Source organism: Hylaeus volcanicus, chromosome 3 (assembly GCF_026283585.1).
Source record: "Hylaeus volcanicus isolate JK05 chromosome 3, UHH_iyHylVolc1.0_haploid, whole genome shotgun sequence".
NCBI classification, from domain to species: domain Eukaryota; kingdom Metazoa; phylum Arthropoda; class Insecta; order Hymenoptera; family Colletidae; genus Hylaeus; species Hylaeus volcanicus.
Genome location: NC_071978.1, coordinates 25,580,393 through 25,602,146, shown reverse-complemented (window position 1 = coordinate 25,602,146; position 21,754 = coordinate 25,580,393). Strand labels below are relative to the sequence as shown.

The 21,754-nt window shown below is 41.9% G+C and overlaps 1 protein-coding gene across 6 annotated transcripts in view; it reads left to right on the top strand.

Moving 5' to 3' along the window:
- The window catches only part of LOC128873657 (leucine-rich repeat-containing protein 4C-like), a 260,823-nt gene extending 239,114 nt beyond the window's left edge, over positions 1-21,709 (top strand). For all 6 annotated transcript variants that reach the window (XM_054117364.1, XM_054117363.1, XM_054117362.1 and 3 more), the window contains one exon: positions 20,057-21,709. In XM_054117364.1, the coding sequence (XP_053973339.1) occupies positions 20,057-21,709 (1,653 nt within the window). The remainder of the gene's footprint in view (positions 1-20,056) is intronic.
- Positions 21,710-21,754: the final 45 nt, after the last annotated feature.

Sequence of the window (21,754 nt, the reverse complement as noted above, 5' to 3'; positions counted from 1 at the left end):
GCTTTGGGTACGGGATAATTGTCGAGAGGATGTACATTTTGATGATCTGCGCGAATTTCACCGACTTCGCAATATTTACGCGTTGATTTGCTAATTTTTGTGCAATCCAAACAAAAAAATAATCACCTGTGGGAGACCTGAGCCAGACCAGTCGGTAGAGGGAATTCTTCCATTCATTGGTTGGGTGATTGTTAACGAGTAGAGTTTCACCCAGACCTCATCAAACGTTTGTTTACGTTTTGGTTCGTGGCTACTCAACTGATTCGTATGTTAGGATCTCGATTTCGACGCGCAATTATTTCAATTGGGAATTCAACGAACACTGATACACTGTGTAAGCTTTGTATACAGTTAAGAGTGGTAAAAATCCTAGGCTTCTAATTCTATGGCCGTGGAACGTGGAGTAGTGTGAGAGCACGATAGAAAGAGGAAGCTGTCGTGGAACCTCTTCCTTCCGCTATAGAAGATTTATTTTCATGTGGTAGACAAAGATTAATTTTCCAACGCAACGGGACACGACTGCACTGTAGTGGAGAGGTTCTAAATTTATTAAATCAACGACATGAATTGATGAATGAAATGATCTATCGCTGGCTCCTATTCGAATAGATTTATCATTTCGCTCTCACGGACAATCCTTTTACTAACCTATTAATCCCGTTCTAGTTCGGATAACTTGGACAAGAATGCACTTATCGAGTACATATATTCTATTTTCATTGAATTTTATTTGTAATGTTCCGTTATGTTTTGTCAAACTTCCACGTTTCATTATTTAATATAAACTGATGAGAATGAATGCAAATTATACCCATACACACATTTCTGTTATTATACTCCTACCTTCAACCCAAAATTCCATCACAGATGCACGTGTGCATATCATCAACGATAAATAGACTAAATGCGCGTTACTTGCAATATTCCCAACCGACAATCGTTTCGAGCGACGCAAATACGCGTCACGCAATAATTTTGATTCGCGTGACGGCCATAGAACATTTCGCCGCGCTATTCTAGATTATAAAACTTCATTCGAATGAACGACGCCTGGGTATTGTTGAAAAAAATTCACGTTCTCTATTCCCCATATCTGCGGCTTGTCAAAGCACAGCTGTCACGTATAAACGGAATTGCGTTTCACAAAAGCGTGAAAACAGAGACGCGGTTAAGGCGAACAGAATTCGTTATTCCGAATCGCTTGATAATTTTAACCCAAATTCCAGGTCGAGTCTGACTCGACATCACGGTTTATTTGGGCATGTAATGATTTTAACCTTTTGCGATACTAAAATCGGTCGTATTGTTCAAATAGTTAGAAATGTTATGATACGTATACCGTATCTGATTTCGCAGAATGACCCTGGTAGTATACAGAGAACAATATATTTTACCAATTATAAATTACCATTCTAGCATACTTTAATAATAACAAAAATAATATGAAACAGTAAATTTTCGATAAAATACTCTCAGTGAAACGATTCTGCAACTCCTCCCTCGCGAAACGAATGATTTCCTCCGAAAGGATTCGCAACGGGGCTATTCGTAATTCTTCGTGGACTCCCAGTCGTTTAATTTGGCCAGGGTGGGAAATCGCTGCGTCTAAATTTAATAAGTTTTCAAGTATAAGTCGCCGCGACGCAGTTTCTTTTTATTTTATTTAATTTTTTGCTGACAGAACGCGAATTGAAAAGAAGCGAAGCTCCAAGTTTCGTCCAGACGCTTTTTTGAGTTTGACAAGCCGGCTGTTTAAATTCGGGTTAAGTTGCGGATAAGCATCCTACCGCTGGAAAACTTCGTTTTAATTATGCACTATTTTAATACAGTCCCCTTTTATCGGCGAAACGAACTTCGTTGTCGACGGGGCGAGTTTTTATCAAAGCGCCTTCAATCTGCGAAACTCTTGAATGCAGGCGAGCCTTTGCCGACGCCGATGCCCCAGCCACCTTTTCCGTCACTGCTTTCATGAAAACTCGCGTTTTCTTTCTATCTCGTTTTCCTTACTTTTCATTTTATTTCCCCCTTTTTCCTGGGTGGGGTGCGAGTAGCAATTATGCACTGCAATCGTCTTAAGCTTTCGTAATCACTTAATTAATATCTCATAAATAAAAATTCACCTGCTCGACCCTCGCCACGTTAAATTGAACATGTCTCGATACCAAGTTTTACGTCTACATACCCTTGTATCCTTGATATTAGATGAAGAATAATTTCGAGAAACTGTAATCCTTCTTTTGTACATTGATACTATAGAATTTCTTCTTCTGGTACCTGGACCAAATTCAGTTGAATATTCAAATTTATTCATTCGGCTTCGACCTACATCAGAACCTCTGCAGGAATAATTAGGTACATCAGTCGAATTTTTTCCATTGTACAAGGAATAGAGTAATCCTGAAGAGGACCTTATGTAGGTCGCAACGTTGAATGGATAAAGGTTGCATTCAAGGAGGAAAAATTTGTTTGTTATATTGAATTTAAAATATAAATACTTGGAGTACTATGAAGAGAAGAGTTCCTTCTTTTGTCGATGGAAAAAGGTCCTTCATTTTTGTCAAATCTATAGAAATCACATTGTTATCGATATTTTATATGTGTTTGCATTCATGTACAACCTCGTACATTTTTCCATATTTTCGTTTGCCATAAATACATAAACATCCACAAATATTTTACCTTTACCAAAATTTACAGAGAACGTGTAACATGTGGAGAAATTAAAAACAACGTACCCTTTGTCATTTAAACTCTAAGTAGACATTAAACAATGATTTCAAAATATAATACAGGTCATTTCCACTCGCGAAATTGCATAAATTAAAAAGTAAATGGCTCCATTACCCGCCTTTCAAAAAATAAAGGTAGACCGATACTTGTCCAACGCGCGAGAACAATCGATCTTCGGCACGCACGGATCGATCGGTCGCGAAATTGAACTTCCACGGGAACAAGTGTTCGAGCTTTTCACGAGCGACAAAAATTCGATATTCGAGTTTCCGCTCGGATACCGGCGAAACTCTTACACGAGGGTTAATTTTCCATCGATCGCGAAGCGAGACGGAATAAAATGGTTCGATTCAATGGAGAAGTTCAATATCCTGGTGGCATAAATTTCTCTGTGACGCGTCAAGCTTCTCTACCGTGACGGCTTTGAAAGTTTTCGGTACTTTTCGCCGATAATCCAAATGCCGAATCGATGAATCAGCGAAGGAATGAAACTCATTTCAATCTCACTCGCGCGAGCTGAAATTCGTCGAAATGCTCTGTCGAGAACGCAGGCGACGATGGGATATGAAGCGCGATTGTGCTCGCCGACATTTTTAACGGAAACGGAAACATAAAAGGCCCGATGGGAATTTAAAAAAAAAATCCTGTTTTCCCTGTGCTTTCCAACAAACCCTTGTCTGAACCGCTCCTTGCCCTCTCGAGTACTTTGTTTTTATACTGGGTAAGTCGCCTGAGTTTACCCTAAATGACTTTTAAACAAATCGTTACACACGAAATTCAATATAAAAGAATTCACAGGTTATAAATAATGCACATATAGAGTAAACTGTTTTTGAAAAGAAACATCAAACAAAAGAAGCTTTCGATTTCCACAAGGAAACTTTTACTTTGCGAATCGCAAGTAGCCAATGGCCCCGAGGATCCTCTAACCACCTAGAGTCTAAGCTTGTTGCCTCCACAGAAAGTCATGAACTGGGATTCTTGGACAATAGGAATCCGCACGTGCGCCCGAGACCATGGGCTATCCAAACACTCGGTTGTCACAGACTGATTTCCACGTAATCCCAGAACAATACAGCGAAGGGAAACTCGGAGTTTTCCCTCTTCGGCATGCACCGTTCGAGCGTGTCACCCTTATAAGCACAAATATATCAATCACACTGTTGATTCGTTTCAACAATTCGGCTGTTTCGCAACGCGACGATTTGCGACAGTGAAACGTATTTGCTCGAACATACATATAAAACAAACGATAAGTATATACCTCAGGCGTACGTTGTAGATAACATTCACTCGTTATTCGTGCTTAAATATATCAAATCTGGTTATACTACGTGCAATTTAAATTCACGTGGCACAGCAGCGTATCAGATTTGCCTTCTAGCTCTTAAGAGTATTAATTTATTGCGGGAGCACAGCAGCGTATCGCGAGCGAATTCAACGTTTGCGATTCATGGCGGAGACACTGGCCTCCGTTGATTTTAATGAAACTTGTTGGGGAAAATTTAGATGTCGAATGATATCGTGAAATATTTCAGTGCAACGGGCATATTTATGAACGAGTACGATAAGAGGTTTAAAACTCGTGAAGTGGCTTATAATCTCGCAGGTACACGGTCCTCTGGAGCTTCAGTTTTATTAAATGCTTCTCGATCATTTATCTAATTGTAAATCCTTCGATGAAAAACCGCTTAAATGTATATCTTATTTTCTAAATTGAGCGACATGTGTATTATCGCTAAGAAGTTTGTTACGAATATTTATTCACTTTTCCATCGATCCTTTCCACGTTACAGCCCTCAGAAAACTTGCAAACCACCCTATCCTCACAATCTTCGAGGCTGTTGAGGTCCGAGGGTCTGCGCGAGCCTGATTTACGCGACCCTGAGCCTAACTATTACTTCCATCTCCATCCGAAGACACTTTTCGCGCCCCCTAAAGCATCAGTTCTTTATTCGTCGTGGCAGACATCCTCCGATCGGTCCAAGAAAGATTACTTTCCCGTTTCAAAGGGGAAAAAATACCATCCCTTTGTCTCCGTGGGGAAATGGCCGGATACGGCCGTAAACGGGACACTATATTTTGATACAAGTCGGCAGACTTGTTCTACCAGCTGAAAGGAATACGGTATAAGTTATGTTCGCAGCCATTGGTAAAAGATATCTATCGGGAATAATAAAAATAGTATACTTCCACCGTATCTAAGGAATCTGGGGGTAAAGAATGCTCGCAACTTGTACGACAGTAGAACGAATTTTTCTCCCTTTCTCTACGATCTCCTTCTTTTGTATTCAACGTTTCCGTTCGCGGGTGGAAAACGCTACCGTCGCACATATTCCGCCGCACTTTGATAAGTCACTGCCGCTAGATTGGAAGACGATGTATATTTCAACTGGAAGCGGGGAGATTTGCCTTCGATACGTGACGGTGATGGCGGACGATTTATTCGAAACAATGTTGGATCACCGTGGCCGACCGTGTAAGTTTTAGAGCTTTCCTTCTTCACGGTTCTTTCGTTGGGTCGTAACGATTTCTATCCGTCCCCTCGTGCTTTTTAGCGTATTTTAATCTTTACGATCCTGAGATTTCTCGTGGGCGCGTTTCTTGTCCGAGAACAGTGAAACTCGAGCACGGAATTGCGAGCACGTTACTTATACAGCTTTAACATCGGTATAAAACATGTTATAATTTCTTTTATCATGAAACGATTTATACTTATTCATAATGCGTGAGTAAAGAAAGATGGGACAGTTTTTAATCCACATACCACAAAAAGGTAAATGATTCGCGAGATACAAGATGAAAGAGGAAGAGCTTTTTATTTTTATTCTACTTCGAGTCGAAACGAATCCATTCGCCCTCAGAAATTCAACGGTACGTACGTCCGTTGATTATTGCACATGAATAAAAGCTCAGGCAATTTCCAAAAAAGAATGGACACTGATACGAAGTTACACGTTCTTGGTTGTCCGTGGGAGAATCAATGTTTACGTAAAATATTTGCTAAAAAAACGTTCTTTCAGGAAACAGAAACTGTGTACACACCCATATAGCAAAGGGAAAAAGAGGGTTCGTGCGCTTTGGTGGCGTCACGAAACAACGTATGCATGTATGCGTGTGTGTATATGTATATTTCGTTCGTCGAAACGTTCCCTTCCTCCCTGTTCTTCCGTTTTCCACGAGACGGCCTGCGAAATGCAATCCTGCTGTCACATATTCTGTCACGGTTTGACATCTAGCTAGTAAGAGATGAAACGCGGTTGTATAGGATATCTCAAAATGCTTGAGTGCGACAGAAAGACGACTCCACTCGACGAAATCAATCGAGGGCGTGGAATGAAACGCGTCCGCGTCGAGCATTGTTTTAGAGAAAATCAACTTTGAGAATGGATAGAACACGCGCTCTGTTTCAGGACCGATTGAACAAATTCCCCAAAGGTTTTTATCGTGTTTGTTATTCTTCATAAAGTTCCAACTGGGTGCTGTTAAAAAAAAAGAAAAAAAGCGAGAATATACACGAATACAAAGTACAAGCTTTGCACACGATTGGTACACGTCGAGTTAAACAAACAAACGCCTGGAAACCATCGTTTTCGAGTTTCGGAATGAAATTCCTTTTATTTGTCATAGTGAGGGAGGTATGTTTTATGACTTTCATCTGTCCGAATGAGGAAGTGGGTATCAAAGTATAAAATCGTGTAAACGAAACAAAGTGTAAACCTATGTACAGTGCAAATTGACGTCGAACGTGTCACACTTCTCCGTTGTTCTATGACAGTGACGTCATAACTAGGACATCTTATACTTGAGAAGATTTTAATTTTTTCTCGTCAAAGCATTTTGTAACATCAAACATATCATTTAATGTAATAAAATTTCTTCGATAGACATAGAGGGTGCGAATATGTACGAGACTGACTGTATATCGAAGTTACATAAGTATTCTTTACACACTTCATTTTTTTTCTGCCCACACATTTTTCCACCTTCTATTTATATTTTTGTCATATTCTCCCTACAAGACTCCTCTTTTCCCAAGTCGCGAATTTTAGATGATCCTGCACACGCGAAAACGTATCGTCAAATTCATCGCACCCCTGAAACTTCTAAAAATATTGAACAGCCCTGGCTGTTGAAACGATATTTCGTCTTCCGCGATGCCACGGAGCCTCGCGTCGTTTGTTTTATCGTTGCCTTGTCCCGAAGCAAGACGAGCCTGTCGATAGCCTATCTCCTCGTTTTCTTTCCTCAAACCTCCTCCCGTGCTCGTTTTATTTCTCTGTCAAATCTCTCTCGCCCATCTTTTCCGCGGTGAAAATTATTGCTAGGCTTATTTGTCGCTTCCTTTCCGCGCGCGCGCGAAACACAATTCCCGGCGAAATGAAATCCAGACGCGGAATATACGCGGCGGTTCTTGCGTGAAACGACGCCCCGCGCTCAGCTGCCATTCACAGGTTGGGTTCCACGCAAAATTTCGAGTCAACGAGCGACGATATTCCTGAATTATTGCGCTGCCTATCGACCCTTTGCGGGTGAAGTGCACGAAACTTTTGCTGGAATTGTTCTTCGCGGTAGTGCGACTACGCTAGGTTTTTCTTTGTTGAAGCAAGACTTTCAGGAAATTGTTCAGCGTATGCAACATTGGATAATGTAAAGAAAACAGTGGTTATTAAGAATTCTTCCGGGGGAATAAAGTAATGGAAAATTTTAAATATGTGCGTTTATATTGGATCTCGTGCTTTAAATATCCTTAACGAAAAGTATAAAATACAATGCGTATTCTACAAAATATAAAAAAACCTTCAACTCTGTAATTAATACCACCACCCTCTGTCCTATTCTTCTCGAGATAAAATAAAATATTTGTAGAAGCAACCCTCCTACAAAACTCCTCTTTTCTTTCAAAAAAACTATTATGGTGTAGTGGGGTGGCTCTGCAAATGAAACGACACAATTATTCGATACTCGTAATTACAACTGCACGGGTAATAACTCCGTTACACTAGCATGCCGCATAGCACTTGTAAATCTAGTTTAACGTTCGCAGTATAATTGCATAATAAATACAGTGCAACAATGCTCCCTGTCGATACTACGTCATCGCGTTCGCGAGAGTAATTACGGCTGTGCTATCGATGTAACCCAACGGTGCCACTGGACAAAACATAAAAACCCTTTTCGCGCTAGGCGGTGTTCGGATTAAAAAAAAAAAAAACATGAAGATGGGAACGCTGGTGAAAAAAAGGAAAGACAGCGTGACATGACAGGGGCGGTTCGACTGGTTGATGAATCGAGGGAGCGTTCCAACGAATTTGAAAAATGGATTCTTTGAATCTTCTTGTAGGATAGATCGGAGCGTGCTTCACCCCTAATAGAAGAGTTTAAATGAATTTTTTTCGAGCTAACTAGAACTGACAATCAACGACCTCTAACATGAAATGACATTACGTCAGCTCAAGCATACGTCGAGTACACCCACTCCAAACGCAATTGCGTTCGTCAGTGTCGCGATTACAGAATGATTAAACGAGTTCTGAAAAGGCGATACGTTAAAGTCCGAGATTCGACGATTAGCCGGCCGCGAATTGGTATCGTCGAGCGAAATGTATCGCTTTCAACGACGCAGAACGGATTCGCGACGGTGTTTTTCATTCCCATCGGCGAAGAAGCAACGTGCCATTTCCCTCGAATCCATATCCGAACGCTTGGCTCCGACTATCGGGCAAACGTCGATAGACTGTTGCCTGACAGTCGGAATACAAACGAGCCAACGATATTGCCATAAAAATATCGGTACTCGCGTACAAAGCTTCCTTACTTCTCGTGCCATTTTTCATCTCTCTTCCTCCGGCGTCGACCTAGTGGCTTTGAAACAACGAACCATCCCCCCGGAGCAGCACGTACCGATGTTCAACACATCTGTCTTTAAAATAAATATCCCCGTCCGTTGTTTTACCTTTAATTCTGCCATGGGTGGTATTGCTCGATATAAAATAAATATAGAGAACCCGAGATAGGTTTTTAACCGGGCTACTCGATTTTATCTGCCACGATAACCTTGTGAGCTCTTAATTAAAATTCATGTTGCATTTATTCGTGAGGTTATGTCGAGGGCTGATGAATTGTAATTGTATCAAATGAAATGGTGTAAAGATCTATCGAAAAAGATATCTGCTTTTTATAATTTTATATTCCAATTAATAATAAATCAAATAATGAGTATATTAATAAAAGAATTAGCTTACCTATCGTATTTAACAAAATGTAGAAGTAAATGGTTTATCCATATTGCCAACGGCATCCACAATAAATGAAGCAATTAATACAGTAACAAAGGAAATCCCAATAATGAAAAATTAATAAAGATCCAACTGATAAAGCTGTGACGGTCGTTAATGGGATCTTTGCTTTTCCCACTATTTCGGTGTACGTGCTTATACTCTCCGGGGGTCTAGCGATTAATAATAACTCCCTGAAAGCTTCGGTAAACCCCTTCGGCTTGTCGCGAAGAAATGCTTCCGGAGATTGACTTTTTAATACCGGAAAATTTAACACTTCGACCAAACTGTGTTTTAATTGATAATTAAGATTGGGGGTGGTTACATCGGTGTAAATTGGAGCGTACAATTTGGCTGGGCAGTTTATGAAATTGCAGAACTTTGGGTAGTTTCACCTTTCTCGGTGGCAGGAAACACGTAAATTGTTTTTCCATTCAACGTTTATCGCTCGTCCTTGCGTTATTATACTATATTATTCTTCGCAATAGAGTTTTTGTCACACTGATGTTAATAATTTCTTTGAACAATCCTTGATAAATTTAAAAAATTGTTTCACAGAAGTCGTTTATCTCTGAATATTCGTGCTTATTCTCATGAATACATGATGTACACATAAACGAGCTGTACTGATACTCTTATACTATTACTACTAAGGTAAACGGTTATAAAACACTGTTTGAAAAATCGTCACCGAGTGTTCCTAGCGGAAATTCTTCGGAATTGTTCGCGATAGCCCTCCAGCACAGGGCGATTTGTATGCATAGTGGTGGAACACTGTTTATTCCGACGTGTCAGACAACGTGGCTGCTCTAGTCTTGATAGAATATTTTCCAACGGCCACGTTGCGAGCTTATTCTCAGTCATCTGCCTGATAAATCCCTCTAGTACTTTGGAACACTTGGATACGGAAATTTATGGTCATATACACGTAAAAGTCTCACTCCGTCTTCACCTCAAATCGATTTGTCCACGTTTCCATTAGAATTTATATCCAATTAATATCCTTTCAATGTTTCCTACACGTTCTACGTAAGGAATAGTGGGAACGGAGGTTTTTAAATTTCTTTCCTTCCTAACATTTTTTCAGATTTTTTAATAAAAAATCCACGCCGCGAGAGATGAATGTTAAGTCACTTGTCTATTGTTATTATAAAAGGAAAACGCACAAGGGACGCTCGTGGAGTAAATCATGCGACCAAAGAGGGAAATATTCGCGTGCTCGTCCCGCGCGACGTGAATTCCTAGCCCCACCATTCCTCGATTGAAATTTAAATAGAGAAGGAAGTGGGAAAAACGACGACGAAAAAGGACGGGGGAAACCGTCGCCGTGGAAAAGCGGAACGAGGATATCGCGTTAGCTCGTCTGACAACAATTCAAATACGTGTCTATTGTTCCAGGCTGCGAGTAACACTCGATACAGATACTGCGAATGGAAAAATAGTACTGGTCGCGGCAGGAGGGGAAGGGGAGGAAAACGCTCCTGTATGCTCGACGGTTTCTCTCCGACAACAGGGGCGATTCGGGAATTTAAATACGTTTCACGGTAGAAAATACAACGAGACAACGCGGTTAGCCGAAAATCGATGATTAACGTCGACGATCATCGACGAATATGAGGCCACGAACTGAAACATTCACTCGACACGAGAATTAACGAAACTGCGGTGCAGGATCGAGTGTCGATTACAATTATCCGGGTTTAATAAATCGAAGATACATTTCGATACGAGTCGTTCACGCTCCAAATCGATTCACTCCATTTTTCTAATTGTTCTAAATTTTAATTTCAAACTAGTTCATTGACCCGTAATTTGAAACAATGAATTAAATTTTTTGGAAATATTTTTAATGTTCGCCCATCTCAATTATCGCTATTTACTTAAAAATATTTTTCCCGCTCTTTAATGTGGGACCTATTTACTTTTGGCGAACTTTCTTCAACCGACAATTGCGCAAACAAAGCCTCGGGAGAAAGTAATCAAGTAATAACTACAACCCGAGAGCAAGTACCACAGTTTTAGAATTTTGCAGCGACTAAAACTCTCGTCACTCGTTATGCTATTTTTCATAATTACACGTTTGTAGCTTATGGATAAATATATATAGCTACCCTTCATAATTACTCAAAGGGCTGTGTAATTATTGCGAATATGAAAGGCCATATTTGCCACCATACGTGTTTACCAATTAGTTCTGTTTGTCATGCAAAATTGCTGTAACACGACAATTCGTTTATGAATGATAATATCAACTAAATAATAGGAATACGAGTAAAACAAACAGTACCAACAGGAGTGTTATTAAAAACACAACAAACGCGTGCTATAAAATGGAACCAGATTGATTCATTTTATTTTTAGGTACTTTTTTCAATCTAAAGTACCGCGTAGTTTATGTCTACTGTGTTTGAATTTATTCAACTGGTGTTAATTGTTTGTTTAACGTCAAATTCGAAGAACTGAATTTACATACGAATATTAAACAAATGTTTGTAGACGTTAGCGTCACGGAGGTATACAATTCGTTTCGATTTCTTGCAGAATAAAATTCTGTGTCTTCTGTTAAATTAAATGAAAAGTTTATATGAAATCAAATTTAATTGAATGAAAATAGTAAGTACAATTAACTTATTTCTCTAACGACATTCGAAAACTGCATTTTACTTTTCTATTTCTCCGCACGGTTCGTTTTTCACTGGTAATGTTTGTCGAAGGTTTCGATGGAAAACATTCATATGGAATCTTTTTTAATCAAACCACCCCTAAAGAAGGCGAGGGTTGCAAATAGGCAGGAAATGAAAACCGTTACTCTGTGTTTGATAGAAAAAGAGGAACGTCACTTGTTTGGTTGCATTTATATTCTCTCACTGTGCGTTTACATTCACAACTGTTCAAATAAAAGCAATGTTTTTGCCCAGCCAAATATTTATAAACCAGTACGACTCACTGCAAGTTTTATATTCCCGTTTCTGTTTTATCCTCGACTTGAAATTTTTCAAATGGCAAACGACGACCTCGAAATAGATTCAAACCCCAGCGAGAACGTCTTGTGTTACCTGCTCGCGTTTGTTCTTTACTTCCAATTGTTGTTTTTGACGTCAGTGGTTTCTAAGGATAACAGAGAATTTATCGAAAAAAGCGAGTAACTACATTCGTGTTCAGCACATTGTTATTATAAAATGTTTTTCTTTTGTGGATTATACCTTAATGTGTAGAAAATATTTACCATCGTGTTCAGCGTTACTTTTCAGTATCATATAACAGCGAAGCAGTTCTGAAATAAATTCTGCGATATACAAGTAACAATTAAATGAACATGATACTTTTAAAACTAAAAAAGACCTAAACTGATCCTTTCAAATGTTCGTAATTGAAAAATTTGAAAATAAATATTACGATATCGCTCTATCCTCGCTCTCTCGGTGTCGGTTTTTCGTTACGCGTTTTTCACTTGGTCATATTTACTCTAACGAGCAATAAGAAGTTTTCACTCGAAAAGAACAAAAAAGGGCAGAAATATCAGAGCGGAAAGTGAAACCACGTCAAAATGTAAACTACAACCAGCAGACCAGACGCGGATGTAATTAAACCTTTCAGTGGCCACTTTCCATAAATTCGGCGATTCGATTGATTCGATATGGCCAAAAGGTAGCGGAGTGGCGAGCAAACACTGAAACGCCATTAAACGGAACTGATTTTCGAAACGAGATGGGGGATATCGTTAGCCAACCGACCAAAAGAGAATCGGAAACAGTCGGACCGTGCCGTAACCACGCAAGTAGCGGTATTAACATAATCGGTCGATGATAATGACGATGATCATGACGATGATGATCACAACGACGGCGATTTCCGTTAACAGCTAATTGCAGCCGCGTGATTAACGACGATACTCGGTTCTAGTGTCACCTCAGGCTTTTCCGTTTATTATTTTTCAACTCGTAATAATTCTCTCGTTGCGACCCTCGGAATGGATACGGGCAAACAGAGGAACATCATCGAACTGATGCTGGATTTTCCAGCAGGACGAGAGGATATCGATGGGTAATCGACTGAAGAGAGAATCGGAATTGGGGTCTAGGATTCCCCTGACCCGTGATTCGAGACGGTGGCGTCGGTCATTGTTACTCTGCACCCGATGTGCATTGTTCTATGGAACTTTCAAATCGTATATCCTTCAACACGCTACTCGTCGGTAGACTGATCCTATGGATTCTATGGTTTGATCAGAGTAACTGCATCTGAGAATTGCTGCAATGTAGAAGATTCACCCCTCCAAGGGCACAGGGGGACACCTCCACAGACACAGACCTACGACAACGACCCTTTCCACGCATAAAACTACCAAAAACTAGAAATAAACTTCTCGAATCGCACGCTACGCTCGCCAACACCAAGACAATTACGACTCGATCATTATCCAAATGGTATCGTTGCGAACCGTAGTGGGAACGTCTGGTCGCATGGTCATTTATCATTTTTCCAGATTGGTTAGGCGTCCTCCTCGGAGACGGCGGTGACGCAACAGCCGGCAAACAGCGAAATGCCATCAGACGTGACTGATTTCCGAAGCAGACGAGGATATCATTATCCAATCGACCGAGAGGGAACCGGAGAGTAGCTCGACTGTATCATTGTCGGGTGCAGTGAATAACACTTGGCGCACGGGACTGGGTATATAGCGGAACGCATGATTGAGCGCGACGATTGCCGGACGGACAGGGCTCCTCTTAACTGAGCACGAGCCGCTCTTTGATTACATAATGATTCCCCTCTGCCGTTCGAAAACGAAGGCACGTACACCGTTTCGCCATTTCGATCCCGGCCCCGTTCGCGCGATAAAGAACAACGGACTGCCAGACATTCTTCAGGATTCGCGTGTTTTTGCGTTCGACGCCACCGGAACGTGATACGTTTCGAAACACGGGACAATTCCCGAACGATCTGTTCCTTTGGCTTCCAGTACGTGAAAAATTGCCCCACGGCTCCCAGCGAAGCTCTCTTGAATTATTGTCGTTTTCATACTCGGAGACTTTCGGGTCAACCTCGATGTAGAAATTCGTTTCATTATGGATTCGTTGCGGGTACGCGAAACGAGGATTATTCCGTCGAGTGCTGCGTTTTGCGCGCCATGATTTCGAAGAGGGATGGTGTTACGGTATTTAACCGCGACGCTGCATTTAATTGATTCGCTTTCTTTGCGAGAGGATAGTCGATGTTTCTTCCGAGAAATACTCCCTCAAATTTTTGATGCAAAACTTCTTCAAGTTACGAGAACTTAATTCTACAAATTCTTAATAAATAGAAGCTTGCCCCAAGGAGGTATCCTGTCGCAACGTGACAATACTCGACTTTATTCGCTCGCTGTAGTTGGCGGATTGGTTGGAAAACTTAATTTTGAACTTCAGCCACCTAACATCTTGCTCCTCTTCGTGATCACCTCTTGATCCACCGAAAGAAGCCTCTACCTGGGTGTCGATGTTGCAATTAATCCGATAAACTAATCCGAGGAAGGGGGTGTAAACCTAAACATTAAGTAAACGAAAATATTTTTAACAGATAGAAAAATATGCAACGATAGTTAGCTTTTTCGCGAACGGTTCGGATATCGTTAATTGCAGCTAGGCTCGCCGGACCATAATCGTAAGTGCCACCGTTGTCGAAAGGCAGTGACGCGAAATTGAAAACTTCGAATCCAATTTCGAAGAGAAATGTGTTGCGCACTGTTGTTATGGCAGGAATGAAATTCCACCTGTCTCTACGCTGCATCTCTACATTCGGAACGAATGAATCCAAAAACAAGAAACACGAAATAGCGATACACCGTTTTTGATTGGATGTTCGAAACGAAACGAATGAAACGTCTACGTTACGGGATGCGAATTAGATTTTTCGTGGTTCGAAGTCCGTGTCGAGTTCCATTGTAAAAAAAATATACGCTCGCGTATCGTAACGGACGGTTTCCGTTCGTTTGCTATTTTCACGGATTATTTATGTAGGAACAGCTGAAGAGGCAGTGAATGAAAGTTAAACAAGAAATGTCAGGGAAACTTGGTAGTTCTTGTCTTTTATTACAAATGTATCGTGAAAGAGTTATGGCAACTTTTAAGCTATAATTCATGAACCTAAATTTATAATACCTGTCGATAAGACTAAATGGAATTGAAATGGTATTAGAGAATACGTGGAAGAAGAACAACGACTACAAACCCTCTCGTTGGTATTTTCGAGACAACAATACTAAAAATCTCCATCGTTTGGGACGACCAGCGTCCACCCTCGCTGACCACCGCGCTGGAAAAAGCGCAGCTTCTATTTTCCCACGGTATTACGCTCGACGTTTGCAAACATTAAATCCGCGTGTTGCAAATACTCGGGCACGTAACGGCGTGTAAGGCTCCGGTGAAAAGACGTCCAGTAATTATTAAAGCGGGGTATGCAAACGAACGTTACAGCGGAGGGTGGCTCGACTAATTTCCCCGCGAATAAAACGAGTCTAAACGTATTACCTCCCTAAACCTCGGAATCGATTGTCTTTCGTACATTCTATTTGGGTTGAATATATTAGTGGCCATTTCGATCCTTGCCGTTACCGAATTTTTTCTAAAGAGCTAACTTCGAGACGTAAAATATGTAGTAGCCATTCTTTAGGAATAAATTGGAGAGGAACGACGGGTACGAAAAATTTGAGTTTATCGTGCGAGGAGGAGTTTTCTTTGTAGAATAGGAAAATATTTTTATTTTTTGTGAAAGTTGACTTTTAGTTAATATGGCGGTTTCATTCGAGAAGGTGTTTTTTCTGTGTGTATTTATCACTTATTTTACCAGAATTGATTGGAAGTGCTCGATAGTGATTAATGAATTGAATTCTGTTCATAAATTAAATTCTCGCGTTCTTATTATAAGTGAAAAGCAAGGGACTGGCGTAATCCTCGTTCGATGATGGATGTTGGCAAGAGTTAAGCGTTTTTGGACCTCTGCGAATGGCATTTCACCTCCTCAAAGTTTACGTACACCCTTCAACATCTAAGCCAATGACATACATACACCGACGCGGCGAACGTTTATACCTAAAACTTTCCGAACAGCGCTTGGTCCTCGGGGAGGGACCTACAAGCATCGGATTGTTCGATAAACGGATTTGCGATGGGTTCCTGGAAATTTTTATCCGTAGTTACAAAACCGTCGATCCAACGTTTCGTTCTGGAGTTCATGCTATTCTATTATTTCGATAAACTTGCTATTTTCTACATCCAACTAAAAATACAAAATATCTTAAATAGAAATGAAGTTTACTAAACGAATCAATCGAGTATTCGAACGAAATTCAACAAGTAGTCCCTGCTCTAATTTCATTCGTGGGATCTTTACATAGAAATGAAACGCAAACAGGTTACCATCAGAGTTCAATTTATTTTCTTAACCGTGGGCTAGAAACTTCCGTACTTCTCGCATGCGCGCTTTCAGAAGTTGACGCGGCGAACGAATTTTGCCATCGCGTTTACAAATCTGCGTTAAATACGTGTGTCGTGAGATTTACGTCGAAATAAATGCGCTCTTTCGGGAGAGAAATCTTTTCAGAGACGTCGTACATGTGTGACGTGTCCCGAATTAGGAACACGACCAGCAAAAGTTACTTAGAAACTCGTGTCAGGTAAGACGAGGCTAAGTGGGACACGGAGCGAGAAGTCGTACCACCGACGTCATTGACAGGGCCTGTAATAGAAATATCGCACAGCCGCGTAAGCAAATAATTCACGTCGAAACGTAATTCACACCTGTTTGCAACATTAAAATTAAACGTTTCAAATAAAATTATTTGCCCGCTTCTGTATCATTTGAATAATGCAACGAAATGGATCATTCTCGTTCGATAACTTCTACAAGTTATGTATTCAAATGAAAAAAGCCTCTTTTGTACGAATCGCCTCATAAACTCACCAAAGACAAGAGGTAGCATCTTGCCTCGGATAATTGAAGAAGCGTTCGTACTCCCTTTCCCGCGATAACTTTGTAAGGATGCTTCAAAAGCGTTGGTTCAAGGAAAACGCTGCAAAACCGGGATTTCTTCGTATTTAAAAGTTTCGTCTTTTAATATTTCAAGAGTGTACACGTGTATAAAGTATCCGTTTCCACGTCTCCTTTTATCCAACCTCGCCATACCACGGCGAAGAGGAGTTCAAACACACATTCTCCACGTTATCAGCTTTATGCTTGCTGCCCTACTTTTCGACTGGCCCGCGAACACGTTAAATAGTCGCAGTTTACGAACGAGCTCGTTTAGCTTTTCCAATTTTTTCGTCCTTCGTTCCTCCGTTATTTCGCCCATGGAAAAAAATCCAACGCGTCGTGCTCTATTCTATAGTTCTACGACAAATAAAGGTTAGGATCAAATATTGAAAGAAAAACAAATACTGAAAAAGTTTCCTCGCTTTCGCGTGATGGGCTCTCGCATGTGCCAACGTTCGCCAAGATTCGAACACATGTCTCTTCGGTTACCTCCTAGGTCTCCTCCATGCACAGTCACAAAACCTCCTAGATCGCAAGCCTGAATTCTAAACCGTTCAAGGATGTAAGTTTTCCTTGAATACGTTCGTCTAAAGACGATTTCATAACAGCCTCGCTTAGTAGGCGTTCATTTTCGTGAACGTCCAAAGTCCAACGCACGTATCGTCGGCAGCGTTAATGGACAAAAGGGTAATTTGTAATCACTAATTACATCCAGTTAAATCTGACGTGTTCGCCCCGAAACTGGTGGTACGTATGACGTTATCCCTCTCCCTCCATTAGGTTGCAGCTACCACCCTCCAGGCTGCGTCCCCTTTAGGCTGGCCCGTCGGAACACGGTATGATTAGTACGAGCGATAAGTCGAGACGTCTGGCGTATTCTCACCGCGTTATCTGCCTGCAATTAGTTGCACGTAATGACACGTAATTAAGACAAAAAGCTCTCGAACCGACCCGTGTACTACAGAGTCCTTTGCCTCGTCCTTCGAGAGCGGTGGACCCTTTCGAAACGTGAGATTGTTGTGCTGAGAGATTCTACCTTGAGGGAACGTTCTGACGCGTGCAACATTATTCAAAGGATTTCGGGGACTTCGCCTAGGTCCACCATAGACAGTAGTTGCGATTACTATCATTTCCTATTGTACGCAGTGCTGCCGTAGTACTGTATAATCAAATCTTTGGAATACAATTTGCAAACGAAAAAAATTTAGTTGCTCTAACTCGGAATTATGCGTCACCGACAAGAAGTGGTATTACGTCACGGAAGAACTTGTCTGGTCTCAGAAAATGTTTCAAAATTGTCCGAATCCCCGTCTTCCTTAACTTCCCTTATCACAGGCATTTTATGGTACACTTCGCGAAGTACGTTTGCGGCTCGAAATGAAAGTTGTGTAGTCGTTGAAGGAGATAAGTCACCGTGGTCGTAAAACAAGGGAAACGTGGAAAAGAGTAGCAAGAAGGGTGGACTGAAAAGAAGATCAAGCAAAAACAAGAGCAAAGTAGTTCTTTTTTCTCTGATCCATCCGACATCAGCACCTGCAATCGGTAGCAGAAGCAGAGCTATCAGGCTTTAACTGTGCGCGACGATTCGATAAAATCTCGACGATGCACCGTTACTGTATTTATGGTAATGTTAAAGTGACGGAATTAATATTCCCGAATGATGTTTGCTAGCCGTGGCAAAAATAATGCGAATTCATACGGATCCGTGCGCGTTTATTATTTTCGCGTTAATTAATTAATTGCCGATCTGATATACATGATAATGATAATGCATCGGGAATGTTCGACCATGCGAGTGTGCATTAATATGAATGACGAAAAAGAGCAAATATTCTACAAGCTCGTAGGAGCCGTTAATGCGATTTCTTTGGTTTTAACAAGCAATTTTAACAATCATTTACCTTCGGTGTGAAAATATTACGATCTGCTATACGAGAACATTCAATTATAATTTTTAAAAAATTATGAATTATTTTACGTATGTACAGATATAATTCTCTTTTTTCTATTTAACACAATTTAACTATTTAATTTTCATACGCAAATTATTCGTAGCCTTTTCTAAATACTAAACATCAAAAAATGATTCTTTTAACGATGCCAACGATCTAACCCTTATCGAAACCAGTCGCTAAACGAATCCAAGAACAGTCGAATCCCTGGAAACTTATAATCGAGAATAAACAGTCGAATGTAACTGTTCCTTTGGATATTTCCCCAAAATTAAGACCTCCCTCGATTGTGCTTAGTTTCTGCAAGAGTGTCGCCAATTTATTAAGCACGCGCTGGCGACAATACGCGAATACCCAGTGCGTGTTTCCAGCAGGTGTGCTCTAACGCTCAAATAAATAATATCAAAACACGTTCGGAGGCTTTGATTCATTAAATAGTAGCTGGATCTCGTAATACAGCTGAAATGGAAATCGTGTAATGGGGTCAAGCGTGCTGGTGACCCCACGAGGTTAGTTCGGGTATTGCGAGTGCATAATCCTTTCCTAATGACGTGCCTACTTTTAGCTTTAATACAGCTGACACGCCGCAATCGTGCTCGGCGAAGAAGATCTAGTCCACGCGTGTGCTTTCCACGCGTTTCGTGTTCAGATTAACATACGTATCGCGCTGGGTCTAAATTTCCGCTTCGAAACGAATTCTTGGGTACTCGTTTCGTCGACGCCCATTTTGTTCTACGAACGATTCGCCACAGTTACAGGATAAATTATTTTTTTAGACAGGTTAGACAGGTTACACAGACAGATTAGACAATTATTAATTTGCACAGTTTACTACTAATAACATCCTTTTGCTTTCCAATTAATAAAAACGACAAAACTACCTATCCCGTTTCATATTTCAACGATCACAAAGACAACCATCCCTTAACCCCTCGATCTCCCAAATCTGAGATAACTTTCCTCGTTTCCTCGTCTTCGTAGAAAATAACTTAGCCAACGAGGCCAGCATTAATGCAAATTACATTTCACGATAAGCCATACCCGTGGAGCCCCTTTAATAAAACGTTTCTTGTTTATTATTTTCAGACGCCGCGGCGCAGCGCAGCGGCATCGACTGCGGTGTTCCACCTGCTGATCCTGGCTGGTTCGTTCGCTTTCGGCGCGGCCACGTTCTGTCCGAACGGTTGCATCTGCGACGACGATAACCTGGTGGTGTCCTGCATAGGAGCGAATCTGGACGTCATACCGATCGCCCTGAACCCGAGCATCCAGCGCATAGTGCTAAAGGAGAATCGGATAAAGGCGGTGGAGGCGGCGGCGTTTCAGTTCTACGGCAACCTAAAGAACGTCGATCTCTCGAGCAATCACCTCTTCACCATTCCCAACGGGAGCTTCGAGGCGCAGAAGCAATTAGTCGAGCTGCATCTCAGGCACAACAAAATCTCGGCGTTGACCGAGAAGACGTTTCAAGGTTTAAAGTCACTGACGGTGTTGAATCTGCGCGACAACTACTTGGAAAGCCTGAAGAACGGGCTGTTTGCGTCGCTGTCGAAGTTGGAAGAGCTCGATCTGGGGAAGAACCGTATATCGACAGTAGAGCCAGGTGCTTTCCAGAAATTGGGTTCGCTCAGAGTCCTCCATCTCGACGATAATCAGCTGAGGACTATCCCATCGCCTGCTCTAGCGCCTTTGAACGCCCTGGCGGAGCTGCATATAGGTTGGAACGCGTTCTCCACGCTACCGAACGACGCGTTCAAGGGTTTGGAACAGCTGACCGTGTTGGATATCACTGGGGCGGGTCTGGACGTCATAGGGGATGGTGCTTTCCGCGGTTTGAACGCGCTGAGAACGTTGGAACTGGATGGGAACAAGCTGCGAGAAGTTCCGACGAAACAGCTGGCCGTACTGCCTCGACTCGAGGAACTCACCTTGGGCCAGAACTTTTTCACTACTCTGAGGTCTGGCGCTTTTCAAGGCCTCCCAAAGTTGAAGAAACTCGACATATCCGCGGCGAAGCTACTAACCACGGTGGAACATGGAGCGTTTTCTGATAACGCCAATCTGGAGACTCTTGTGTTGAACAGCAACAAGAGACTGACTACAATGGAGGACGGGTCCCTGGCCGGTTTACCGAACTTGAGGCATTTAATGCTTCGCGACAACGCTTTCACCGGATTCTCGGAGTCCCTGGTGGCCTGGAACGAGCTACGTCGACTGGATTTAAGCGAGAATCCGATGGTCTGCGACTGCAGCCTGATCTGGTTAGCGGAGGTGCTTGTTCCAAGGAACTCTAGCCCCGTGATATGCGCGGAACCGCCAGAATCGAAGGGAAAACCCATAAAGGGCATGACGCCAGACGAGCTAGGCTGCGCCTTCTCCGATCCCAGGAAACAAGCTTTGTTAGCGACGCTCTGCGCCGCTGGTCTCGCCTTTCTCACCGCGCTGGCGTTGATACTCTACTACAGGTGTCGCAGACGCGTCAGGGACGCCCTGAAAGACTACAAGTGGAAGAATCGCGCGATCTCCCGCAAGGAGCACGAGTACCAGAAGACCTTCTCGGACGACGAGTACATCGTCAGGTCCGCGCATCCCCATCACCATCACCACCACCATCAGCCCCAGTCGCAGCCTATACCGACCCACCACCACCACCATCATCTTCAGCAGCAGCAACAGCAGCAGCAACAACACTCCCAGATAGCGACTGGCATCAAACCGATACCTGTGACGGAGCTGTAGCTAGAACTTCGGGCGGCGAGCCCGGGAGCCGGCGGCGTTTGGTTC